Raw genomic sequence first — 13,666 nt, forward strand, 5'->3', positions numbered from 1 at the left:
CATGTCTGTATTCATAGTCAATGTAAGTCTGTTATAGGGATGGATAGACACGTCTGTATTCATAGTCAATGTAAGTCTGTTATAGCGATGGATAGACACATCTGTGATCATAGTCAATGTAAGTCTATTATAGGGATAGATAGACACATCTGTATTCATATTCAATAAATATCTGTTATAGGGATGGATAGACATGTCTGTATTGTTAGTCAATGTAAACAAAATTTAATCCGATGTGAATAAAAGCAAATATACAGCAGTATTTATGGTAAGCGTTTTAGAGTATATTAAAATATTTCTGTTTTCAGGCTGTACGTAACGGTATCAGTGTACTGGTGCACTGTTCAGATGGTTGGGACAGGACGGCTCAGACATGCTCTCTGGCATCTCTAATGTTGGATCCTTACTATCGCACAATACAAGGCTTCCAGGTAAATGTTCAGAAAATTACCTGGCTGAATCGCATAGTTTGTAAGCTTGACAGTTATCTGTATCTTAGATATAATAAGTGCTCTTTTTATATAAGATTTTATTTAAGTCTTCAAAGTTCTTATTGTGAACCTGGAACAGAAAACTAAGATACTTTTCAAATTATTTTATTGTGAAAAATACGTAGCAAATATTAAAAAAAAACAGGGCAGCCCTTTTATCACATTATCCTTAAATTCCAATTTCACGTCATAGTTTCCTAATGTTGTATATCATTATTTTTACCATATTGTTACAAGGAATTTCCTGCAAGATGTATGCAGCCAATGAAAATGGGTCAAGCTCCTATTTCACAAGCCAAGTACGATGTAGGGGAAGTCACTGGATAATGGGTGCATAACTTTCACGATTATTGTTATGTAACATATGACAGCATTGTATCACAGGTCTGTACAATCATTGTGACAAACTTCTTTTGATACACTTTTTCCACAGGCCCTAATAGAAAAGGAGTGGTTGTCCTTCGGCCATAAGTTCACAGACCGGTGTGGGTTCCTGGGTACAGGCGACTCTAAGGAGGTGTCTCCGGTCTTCACCCAGTTCATCGAGTGTGTGTGGCAGATTATGCAACAATTTCCATGTGCTTTCCAGTTCAACGAGCGCTTCCTCATCACCATCCACGACCACTCATTTTCATGTCAGTTTGGGACATTTATAGGCAACTGTGAAAAGGACCGCCTAGATCTAAGGTACAAGGACACAGATTCTAGTTTTATCATGGGGTCACAGTTTAATATGGGTCACAGTTTAATACGTGGTACATTTATAGGCAACTGTGTAAAGGACCGCCTAGATCTCGGGTACAAGGACACAGATTCTAGTTTTATCATGGGTCACAGTTTAATACATGGTACATTTATAGGCAACTGTGAAAAGGACCGCCTAGATCTAAGGTACAAGGACACAGATTCTAGTTTTATCATGGGTCACAGTTTAATACATGGTACATTTATAGGCAATTGTGAAAAGGACCGCCTAGATCTAAGGTACAAGGACACAGATTCTAGTTTTATCATGGGTCACTGTTTAATACGTGGTACATTTATAGGCAACTGTGAAAAGGACCGCCTAGATCTCAGGTACAAGGACACAGATTCTAGTTTTATCATGGGTCACTGTTTAATACGTGGTACATTTATAGGCAACTGTGAAAAGGACCGCCTAGATCTAAGGTACAAGGACACAGATTCTAGTTTTATCATGGGTCACTGTTTAATACGTGGTACATTTATAGGCAACTGTGAAAAGGACCGCCTAGATCTCAGGTACAAGGACACAGATTCTAGTTTTATCATGGGTCACTGTTTAATACGTGGTACATTTATAGGCAACTGTGAAAAGGACCGCCTAGATCTCAGGTACAAGGACACAGATTCTAGTTTTATCATGGGTCACTGTTTAATATGTGGTACATTTATAGGCAACTGTGAAAAGGACCGCCTAGATCTCAGGTACAAGGACACAGATTCTAGTTTTATCATGGGTCACTGTTTAATACGTGTACATTTATAGGCAACTGTGAAAAGGACCGCCTAGATCTAAGGTACAAGGACACAGATTCTAGTTTTATCATGGGTCACTGTTTAATATGAGAGTTTTGATGTTGGAGCAAACCTGTTTACCATACTAGAAAAGTCTTTTGTTTTGATGAGTACTATGGTTACATCTGCAGCAAAGTCATGATGTTTCGATAAGGTCGTTTAAGAGCAGGAGCATTGTTGTAGATAGAATATCGTGAATAAGATTTGATTGATGCCGCTTAACATCCATGCTTCAGTTATAATCCAGTCTAGGACGATAATATCAACTGTAGATATAATTAAATTTGTCAAATCTTGGCTTGGAGAGGGTTTATATAGGCTTAGCCTGTTGCCGAATCCTATTGACTATTACCAGTAAAATTGGTTGATATGAAAGGATGACAGTGTGAACTATTTTCATAGATCAATGGTTCTAAAAGGAACATTACTTATCTTCTGGTGTTGAAACATAATGATGTTTTGTTTTACAGATTGTCAGAGAGGACATATTCATTATGGGGTTACATCTCTAGGCACATGACAGAGTTCCTCAATCCTCTCTATAAAAAGGAATATGAAATACAGCAACCTGTGATTGCACCAGATACCAGTCCCCAGTGTATAAGGTATGTCCAATCTAATGGTAGGCAAACCACCTCACAGTGTGTGAGGTATGTCCCATCTAATGGTAGGCAAACCACCTCCCAGTGTGTAAGATATGTTCCTTCTAATGCTAGGCAAACTGTCTCACAGTGTGTGAGGTATGTCCCATCTAATGGTAGGCAAACCACCTCACAGTGTGTAAGGTATGTTCCTTCTAATGCTAGGCAAACCACCTCACAGTGTGTGAGGTATGTCCCATCTATGGTAGGCAAACCACCTCCCAGTGTGTAAGGTATGTTCCTTCTAATGCTAGGCAAACCATCTCACAGTGTGTAAGGTAGGTCCCATCTAATGGTAGGCATACTACCTTCCAGTGTGTAAAGTATGTCCCAACTAATGGTAGGCAAACCGCCTCCCAGTGTATGAGGTATGTTCCTTCTAATGCTAGGCAAACCACCTCCCAGTGTGTGAGGTATGTCCCATCTTATGGTAGGCAAACCACCACCCAGTGTGTGAGGTATGTCCCATCTTATGGTAGGCAAACCACCTCCCAGTGTGTAAGGTATGTCCCAACTAATGCTAGGCAAACCGTCTCACAGTGTGTAAGGTAGGTCCCATCTAATGGTAGGCAAACCACCTTCCAGTGTGTAAAGTATGTCCCAACTATGGTAGGCAAACCAGACCCTGATGTATAAGGTATGTTCCTTCTAATGCTTGGCATACTGACTCCCAGTGTGTGAGGTATGTCCCAACTAATGCTAGGCAAAAACCATCTCACAGTGTGTGAGGTATGTCCCTTCTAATGCTAGGCAGACCACCTCCGTATGTGTGAGGTATGTCTCATCTTATGGTAGGCAAACCACCTCTCAGTGTGTGAGGTATGTCCCAACTTATGCTAGACAAACTGTCTCACAGTGTGTAAGGTATGTCCAATCTAATGGTAAGCAAACCACCTCCCAGTGTGTGAGGTATGTCCCTTCTAATGGTAAGCAAACCACCTCCCAGTGTGTGAGGTATGTCCCTTCTAATGGTAAGCAAACCACCTCCCAGTGTGTGAGGTATGTCCCAACTAATGGTAGGCAAACAACCTTCCAGTGTGTAAGGTATGTCTCATCTAATAGTAGGCAAACAAGACCCTGATGTATAGGGTATGTTCCTTCTATTGGTAGGCAAACCACCTTCCAGGTATGTGCAACTAATAGTAAGCAAACCACCTCCCAGTGCATGAGGTATGTCCCATCTTATGGTAGGCAAACCACCTCCCAGTGTGTGAGGTATGTCCCAACTAATGCTAGGCAAACCACCTCCCAGTGTGTGAGGTATGTCCCATCTTATGGTAGGCAAACCACCTCCCATTGTGTGAGGTATGTCCCAACTAATGCTAGATGAACCACCTCCCAGTGTGTGAGGTATGTTCCTTCTAATGCTAGGCAAACCACCTCCCAGTGTGTGAGGTATGTCCCATTTTATGGTAGGCAAACCACCTCCCATTGTGTGAGGTATGTCCCAACTAATGCTAGGCAAACCACCTCACAGTGTGTGAGGTATGTCCCAACTAATGCTAGGCAAACCACCTTCCAGTGTGTAAGGTATGTTCCTTCTAATGGTAGACAAACCACCTCACAGTGTGTGAGGTATGTCCCATCATATGGTAGGCAAACTACCTCCCAGTGTGTGAGGTATGTTCCTTCTAATGCTAGGCAAACCACCTCACAGTGTGTGAGGTATGTCCCATCTATGGTAGGCAAACCACCTCCCAGTGTGTAAGGTATGTTCCTTCTAATGCTAGGCAAACCATCTCACAGTGTGTAAGGTAGGTCCCATCTAATGGTAAGCAAACCACCTCCCAGTGTATGAGGTATGTTCCTTCTAATGCTAGCCAAACCACCTCCCAGTGTGTGAGGTATGTCCCATCTTATGGTAGGCAAACCACCTCCCAGTGTGTGAGGTATGTCCCATCTTATGGTAGGCAAACCACCTCCCAGTGTGTGAGGTATGTCCCAACTAATGCTAGGCAAACCGTCTCACAGTGTGTAAGGTAGGTCCCATCTAATGCTAGGCAAACCACCTTCCAGTGTGTAAAGTATATCCCAACTATTGTAGGCAAACCAGACCCTGATGTATAAGGTATGTTCCTTCTAATGCTTGGCAAACCGACTCCCAGTGTGTGAGGTATGTCCCAACTAATGTTAGGCAAACCACCTCCCAGTGTGTGAGGTATGTCCCAACTAATGCTAGGCAAACCACCTCCCAGTGTATGAGGTATGTTCCTTCTAATGCTAGGCAAACCACCTCCGAGTGTGTGAGGTATGTCCCATCTTATGGTAGGCAAACCACCTCTCGGTGTGTGAGGTATGTCCAAACTTATGCTAGACAAACCGTCTCACAGTGTGTAAGGTACAGTAAAACCCCGTTATATCGCCACCTTCTGTTTTCCTTGATTTTGGCGATATATCGAGTTTGGCGGTATATCGGATTTGTCATTGAAATCTTGATTAGGCCTAAATATAGGTAGTCCCCCGGTGCCGTACTGAAACAGACTTTCTAGTCAGTCTGTGTACTGTACGGCCACTTCGTATTTTGTAATATGAATAGTTCCAAAATTAAAGTAATTTCGATAGTAGTCTTTCAATAAATATGTCAGCTTTATGTATGTAAAATACGAAAACCAAACTCGTTTGTGCTACCACGTATCGTGCCGTAATTGCCTCCTAGCTGGTATTTTCTCGGTTACATGATATTTTTAACACGGGAAATCCTGCCTGGAAACAAAGAATAGAAGTTCTGAACAAGCGCAGTGCGGCTGTGACCTCATTTCCGCGCACATGTCTGCAAATTTTAAAACAGGTACTCCGGTAATAAACGTCACTCAGACGACGATTTGATCTTACTGATAAACGGCGGACTCTTCTGCACGTACATAATATTTCTATCGCTCTTGAAATTGTTAGTTGCATTTTATGGTCCAATATAAACGAACGGCGATATCGAGAAACTAAATAACTAAGCTTAACGTTAAAACACATGTACAGAAGTGAGTTTTATTCACCACAACTTGCGACACCTACCTGTTAAACAATAACAAAGGTGTATACATAATATTAATTGATTTCACTGTGTAGACGCGGTCGTACACGCGGCCATAGTGTGTGTAGCTGATTACCTGTCAGTCGGCAGTTGATCATGAGCACCTTACGAAAACATGTGTCCCTATCAACAGAATTTGGCGATATTAACGAGGTCATTATAATGTTGTTTTAATCATTTGTTCCGCAAATGTGATGGCGGTAGGCGGGTTTGGCGGTAAAACAGGTGTATTTGTATGGAGGGAAAGCCGTTCTGAATAAATTCATGGCGATAAGCGAGTTTGGCGGTAAAATGGGTGGCAATATAACGGGGTTTTACTCTATGTCCAATCTAATGGTAAGCAAACCACCTCCCAGTGTGTGAGGTATGTCCCTTCTAATGGTAAGCAAACCACCTCCCAGTGTGTGAGGTATGTCCCAACTAATGGTAGGCAAACAACCTTCCAGTGTTTAAGGTATGTCTCATCTAATAGTAGGCAAACAAGACCCTGATGTATAGGGTATGTTCCTTCTATTGGTAGGCAAACCACCTTCCAGGTATGTGCAACTAATGGTAAGCAAACCACCTCACAGTGTGTGAGGTATGTCCAATGTAATGGTAGGCAAATCAAACAGTGACAGACAAACTAGACCCCAGTGGCCAACTCAATTTGCCATCTTTTCCTCAAATACAACTTCTGATAACTTGATTTGAAACTCTTTTGTTTTGGGAAGGTCTCCGTCTAGGAAGATGTCTGGAAGACATGTGAAGTGTTGAAATCAAGTTGGCCTTTTGCCTATCAATAACGCATATGATCTGATGATTAACAATTTTGTTCTTGATAGTTGTATACTTCCAGTTCTATCTTGTAGTACATATTTGGTCTGTAATTTCAAGGTTTTGGAAGGGAATGTACAACAGATATGAGACAGGGATCCACGCTAGAGAACACATAACTGACATCCTAGGGGCAGCCAAGGACCACACTGACTCCCTGGAGGACCACATAAGGCTATTGGAGAAGGTAACCATGGTGATATCCAGATAGGGAAGGTTTTATCAGTTTATTGTTTTATTAACTGTCCGTGTCATTTAAATATGTGCCAGGTTTGTTAGTAGAGGAATGTTGGAGTACCTGAAGAAAAACTACTGACCAGTGGTCAGTATACCTAACCAGTTTGCTGATATGGAATTATGTAAAGGGGAGTCACTAGATAACAAAAAGGTGACACAGTGAGATATCAATATGATTAAAGATATAATTGGTTTGATGGTGAGAAGTAGGGAGTATGGAGGGAGGTTATGAAGGAGTATTAGAAAGGGGACATAACTGTGGAAAGGTTGGGGATGGGGTAAAAACTACATTGATCAGTTTTAAGGTTAACACTAATGATGTTTAGGTAAAGAAGTTACCACAGAAAGAAGTGATGGCTATATAATGCATAAAGATTATTATTTTGGTTTTCCTTTTTTGACAGAGAATAACCCAGATCTGCAAGGTTTTGGGGAAATCTGAGGAAACAATACAGAAAAAACTGGATGGCTTCTTATCAATGGAGTCTTTAGATGGCTACCTGGCAGGCCATATAGAGGAACCACTACCACAGAAGGTATCTAAGGTAAGGTGTCCTTGGAGATGGTTAAATCCATGTAAATCATCACAAGAAGTAAGACAATTCTCTAAGTGGAAATTTCAATGGCTATGGTTCTCAAAGCTTAAGATAAAGTATGAACATATTAGTATAAGTAACATTTACAGATGAAATTGAAATGCTCAAGAAATTTGTTTCAGGATCTGACACTGAATGGCTCCATGGATGCCTCACTGGATGACTCGCCACAACGATCCGACGACTCGACTCAGAACTCTGACGGGTCTCCGAACAAAGACAAAGACCAGAAAGACAAGATGAACCACATTATGAGTGATCGAGAGTCAGGATTTGACGAGGTCAGCTCCACTTTGTCCCAGTCGGGGGTAGACGAGGTGGCATCCCAGATGTCCAAGTCAGGTATTGAGGAGGGAGTGGGCACAATGGAATCGAGCATGCTGTCTGGGGGCACGGAAACTCTTACTCTCGACCAGCTCCTCTTGGAGCTCCAAAGTGTGGCGGTGGACTGGAGGTCGTTCCGCAATGTCCACACCTGCACGTGTGCTACCCCGTTTGATTGCTTCACTAAAAAGGCAAGCGCCACTATTAACTCATTTACTGTGTCACTAGATGTTTCCTAGCACTGCAGAAACATGTGGACATACAGTTCATTGTGATCTGGACACAATGTCGTTGTGTTTTATCCAATTGTTTTAATTTTTCATCATCTTTAAAATATATGTTTGTCCAGATTGCAAATGGCAGATCTTCTAGATTTTATACTGTTTTATTATGGATTTGAAAGTTGATTTAATAATTAATTTTTTAACTTTTTCGTCTATTTTGACTTCTGAAAAAAAGTGTTTTTACCAAAAAAATCTAAAATGAATGTACAATTGCCAATGTCACAGTTAAAATCTTTTGATCTGCTACAATATAGCTAGTGCAGTAGACTGTAGTGCAATAATTCATCTGGAAATGTTTCTCATTAAAAAAAAAAGAGAATAACAATTGTTTCATAAGTGAAATTATATTCATTAAATGTTATTTCTGTTGTAAAAAAGAAAACGTGAAGATTATTTTGAGGTTTGTGATTTTATTTTTGATTTCCAGATGTTCATCATGCCATCTGTATAAAGAATGTGACTATTCATATAATATAACTACATACTACCCTACTGATGTATATATAAAGTATATAGATATGTGTGTCAATCTATCTCCCAGTATATATGGTGATGGACCTAGGCATGATAACACAGTATAACAGTATACCATAAATACTAATGTATGTGTACGCATGTTCTGGTATATCATACTCCTACCAATCCAATATATCCAATCCTATAAATGATAATGTTATGTCCCTATTGACATTCAACAACTTTTTGTCAGTGAAATTTAAAAAAAAACATCAGCTAGTACCATATAACAGATCAAATGAAGCAGGAGATTGGCCATGTATTTACATAAAATACCCATTAACAATGGAAAACTGCTTTACTATTAACTATTGATTTTGTCTTGATAATTTGTATATTGAAAGTCAAAAGCTGAAGAGAAGTTATGGCTTTTGCTTCCGAAATGTATCTTTGTTGTTAATAATGAATTGTATGTGTGGTAATAAAGTCATTCAGCCAATCTAATTCATCAATAAATGGAAAAAAAGGATTTTCTGATTTTGGTTTTCAAAATGTTACAAAAAATGCTTGCTGCTAGACTAACCCGAGTCTATATCTACTTTCAGTTTCACTGCTGGAAGTGCGGTGAGGTGTTTTGTACCCGGTGTATAGCCAAGAGTATCCCATTACCTGGTCACTACTCTCGCCGACCTGTCCCCGTGTGTCGGCCCTGCTACAAGGAGATACGACATTCGCCCTCGATGGAGTTCCCACCAAACTATACACCACTGACCAACTCCAGCTGATAAAGGGGGATAACTCTCAAACTCTAGTGTAGCTGACAATTATAAGTGCTGTTGTGATGTTGTGTAGATATGTCAACGTTTTGTAGCCTCTCACCCCTTATATCTCAAAGTCATACAACCCATCTTAAAAGACCTGGAACATTCCATTGTAGATTTAGGTAATCACAAGGCGTGTATTATGTGCTATATAGAGTTAGGGCGAGGAGGGATGTTGACCTGCTGCAAGCTTACAGTCCCTATACTGTTGTCAGGTGATTTTACCTGTCGTCATGACTACAGAGACTCCTCACACAAGGTCACATATCTACAGAGGTTGTTACCATGGTAACATGTTTCTGATGATGGGGATTACTGTCTGGAGAGAGCCATCTTCATAATTTCTTTGAATTGTGTGGTAGTCTTTAACAGGCCCAAAATAAGATAGATATGGTTGTATGTGGATGTGAAATACTCAAGTACCCAACATCACGAGGAAGGGAAAGTTCATCATGTTGAGATTAATTGGTGATAAAATGTAAAATTATGGTGGACTATAAAGAGATTTTGTGATAAAATTACCTGTGGTATATATCTCGGCATGTAAAGACATGGTACCACATTAAATGGACAACATTTAATTGTTGAGATAAAATCAAATTCATCTCATATTGGGGTTATTTATTTGTAAGTTGGTTACTTGGTAACCAGTTTCCATGGTGATATGGGGAGGGAGCACAGTTAGTGTGCTATTGCTGTGATGATTAAACCATGTTATGTATATAAACATGTGCTTGGTAGTTTTAGGAAAGAGATGCTAGTGCTATGTATTTCATCTTAAGATGTTTTTGAGATGTTTTTGATTTAATATTTCTGAACTCCAAAATTGAAAGAATTTTATTCAAAGATTGCTTTTGTTATTATTCTCATGTCATTATTATAATATGATATAGGCTAAATATAAAATATATTAGTTTTAAGTATGATAAAATAAAATCTGCCTCAGAAATGAAACAGATAAAAAAGCTTCTTTTGATAACCCTATTGTCAACATTTGTAAAACATTTCTGATTTTCAAATTTTTATTTCAGATAGGAATGGAAGGTGATGTAAATTAATGTGATACTATAATACATTAGTGATAAATTAGCCAATAGATATAGGCTAATTCAATTTAATGACTTTATTTCAATTAAATCATGAAATAATATGAAAGTGTAATTTAGAATCATGGCAATTTCTTTGAGATACAACCATATAGCCATCAATTTTCGTGGGGGTGATATTTTGCTTGATATGGTAGCAGGAATTTTATCCATCAATAGATTTGAAATGAATTAGTATGTAATCTTACTTTACAACAAAATTTTTCTTTTGTTAAAATTGAATTTTTTGGGCTTTAAGTCCAAATTTAATGTTTTTACCAGAAAAAATGTATGATCAAAATGAAGAATAAAACCTTCAAGTCAGTCAATTGAAACCAAGATGTCAGTGATTGTTGTGGTATGTTTCCCTCTCATTACATGTGTACCGACATGTAGATATTACGCTGATTGTCTTTCTGTGGGGGATATTGTTCTTATTTTAAATATAAATTATGCATTTTATTTGTTGCTAAGTATTATTAAATTGTAATTTGTTTTGTTATCATGATAGCTTGTTGTATTCAATGCAAAATCATTTGTATATGTGAAATATGTTTATGTTATATGTCAAGACAATTGTGTGATTAATTAAAATGTGGGCATTTTGGCCAAGGACAGTGTAAGTGAGTAGACTTGATTGACCTCAGAACTTTTGTAGTGTTGAAGATAGAATCACATCTGAACTGAGGTATTGAGTGACCTTTTAACCTTGGGTTACTGTAGTCAAGGTCATGTTGTTCAACACTGAAAATTAATTGTCACAAAGTCAAATGCAAAATTTATACAAACAATTGATTTTCATCAAGTTAGAATGAAATCCCTATAAAATGTGTACTGTATGTCCCGAAAGCATAAACCGGGTAATTACTAAGTCACTGAGAAAATCAGTTGGTATACAGCATATACGGTAGGTCCATAAATGCTTATTTGGTGATTTGTATATCTTAAGTTCTTCAGTTACAAAATGTCAAATATCATATAAATTCTGTTGAATTAAATGGTTACCATGGAAAAAGATGTAATGGTGACCATAGCAACCTGACTACACCCATCTCCACATTGTTCAGTATTGAGTATTTATTTAAGACCTACATGTATTGTGTCATAAGCCTGTGCCATATTGTTAGAGTGTCCATTCTTACTCAATCATTATAAACATATCACTTTACAGTCCTATAATGTAAACCAGCTTTCTTCCATGGCTACTCAATTTTACCATTTCCATTTCAAAGCATTTTCGTGGATTTGAAATTGAATAAAAATAGTTTTAACTTTAATTGGGCAAGAAAAAGTTTTGAATTTAATTGTGTATGAATTGTGGAAGATATTAATTCACAGAGATAATGTTTTGTGAAATTACCTTTGTCGTGAAATTTGCTAAAATAAATTGTACATGGAAGAAAGTTAGTTTAGAGTACCTTGTAGAAATGAATCGTCCCAACCTTTTGTGAGATGGAGATCTGTACCTTCTATAGCTGATCATTCATCAGTCTCCTGTAATTATTATATATGTATTCTGCTGTTGTGAGATATAAAATCATTTTATCAGGACTTCAAAATCTTTTTTTTTTATACTTCAAAATATCTTGAACTTGAATATCAAAATTTACCTTTCATTTTCATGGCCAATAAATCATGCAGTATCTAACTGTAATTTTCCCCCTTTCTTCAATTTGAATGTTAAGGATTTTCTATAACCAAAACTTTTTTAATGTCTCAATACATAAAGCACTGACTTATGTCAAAACTTTATTCATTATGTAGCTAAAACCAAGGAAATTGATGTCCGTATTTCAATTAAGTTTGTTTTAAGAAATCAGGGCTTGGCCTCCATTTAAGTCTTAGAGAAAATGTCACTAGAAAAATCTTTTTGATGGTGTTGATAAATTGATGAAAGATTTTTCAGCTGATTGTTGTGAAAAGTTATTTACAATCCAGCTAAAAAACAATTATTATGCAAATAATAGTATATATGTTGTATATATAAAGTGAACTAGTTGATAAGACTGACATTTATCATAGTGGTGGTCTGATGTTAACCATCTTAAGTACTCCTAAATATCATGTGCAATATTATTGTCCGTCTTTTCTATTTCGAGTTTCATTGAAAAGCTTAATAGATTAGTGGCTAGATCATATCCCAGTTACACAGGCTTAGGGTTGTGTACTGTAACTAACGACGCAGGACACTAAATCAGATTCTCCCCGTTAGGTTTAAACTGCCAGCATTATGACACTATATGTATATGTAATGTCATAACTTCATTTTGTGTTACAAACATGTCACAAGGAAATTAATATGTCATTAATGTTGTTACATATTTTCTGGATCAAAGTATTTCACAAATAATTTCATTATTGAAATATCAGGGATGTAAAGAAACATCAAACATAGATATGTCTTATAGACAGATTTGAATATATCGATTTTCCACTTCAGCTTTTCAGCTGGTAATAATTAGCGCTCGGCGAGTCTTGTGCCGATGATCCAAACTATTAGACACACGTGAGTCTGGAAGCCTTAAAGATTTTCAGTTTGTGGGTGGAGTTTAATTTTGTTTTCTTTGGAAATGTCTATATCTGGTATGTAAACGACAGCTTTGCTAATTATCGACTGTGAAACATTATCATTATGAATAGAGAGAGCTTAATAGTTCTAGTTGTCAAAATATCAAAATTAGCCAGGTAATGAATGTCTTCTGTGAAGTTCTGCTAGACTAACAATTAAATTTCAAATAAAACAGTCTTTAATTCAGTTATACCAGTTTGTGAGAATACCATACTGGGGATCAAATGGAACTTTCTTCTTTATAAAACAGTAGTCAGAACGAGATCAGTCCTAGTTGAGAGAATCTGTGTAGGTTGTACAGAACAAGACCGGTCCTACTTGGGAGAATCTGTGTAGGTTGTACAGAACAAGACCGGTCCTACTTGGGAGAATCTGTGTAGGTTGTTTGTATTGTCCATCAGTCTATGTGTGGACACTATTTAATGTTTGTGGAGTAAAACACTGTTATGTTGCTGACATCCATCAATAAAATGAAACTATAATGGCACTTTTCTTTGTTATCTGTGCAGGTGTGCTCTTGTTAACCTAATGTCTAGTTCAGTGACTTAATTTTAATTCGTTACTGATTCCCTGATACAAACTTAAATAGTTAAGTAGGTAGGACTTGAGCACTGTTTTTCTTTAATGAAGTTTGAAGGTTAAAGTATTTTCCCTTAGGCATCACCATAGCATAATATTAGATCATATTACACCAGATTGACCCCAATTCCCTGGACAAGCTCTTCCTTTTTATAAGAGGCTAAAATGTAGGTCACAGTTACTTACATTGACACAGATGA

At 37.8% G+C, this 13,666-nt stretch overlaps 1 protein-coding gene and 1 long non-coding RNA gene across 4 annotated transcripts in view; both read left to right on the forward strand.

Moving 5' to 3' along the window:
* Positions 1–13,374, forward strand: part of LOC138327346 (phosphatidylinositol-3-phosphate phosphatase MTMR7-like) — a 28,335-nt gene extending 14,961 nt beyond the window's left edge. The window contains exons 8-15 of one of the 3 annotated variants that reach the window (XR_011209034.1): positions 309–431; positions 925–1,178; positions 2,501–2,635; positions 6,576–6,702; positions 7,157–7,297; positions 7,471–7,863; positions 9,018–13,179; positions 13,224–13,374. Coding sequence is in view for 2 of the 3 variants with exons in the window: in XM_069273366.1 (XP_069129467.1) it covers positions 309–431; positions 925–1,178; positions 2,501–2,635; positions 6,576–6,702; positions 7,157–7,297; positions 7,471–7,863; positions 9,018–9,197 (1,353 nt within the window). In the remaining variant the exon portion in view is untranslated. Of the gene's footprint in view, positions 1–308; positions 432–924; positions 1,179–2,500; positions 2,636–6,575; positions 6,703–7,156; positions 7,298–7,470; positions 7,864–9,017 lie in introns of all 3 variants that reach the window. The other 2 variants (XM_069273366.1, XM_069273367.1) reach the window with 2 other exon arrangements.
* LOC138327348 (uncharacterized) overlaps positions 1–13,666 on the forward strand; it is a 153,897-nt gene that overhangs the window by 53,979 nt on the left and 86,252 nt on the right. The gene's annotated exons all lie outside the window — the stretch shown is intronic.

The sequence above is a fragment of the Argopecten irradians genome, chromosome 7 (assembly GCF_041381155.1).
Source record: "Argopecten irradians isolate NY chromosome 7, Ai_NY, whole genome shotgun sequence".
Classification (NCBI taxonomy): Eukaryota; Metazoa; Mollusca; class Bivalvia; order Pectinida; family Pectinidae; genus Argopecten; species Argopecten irradians.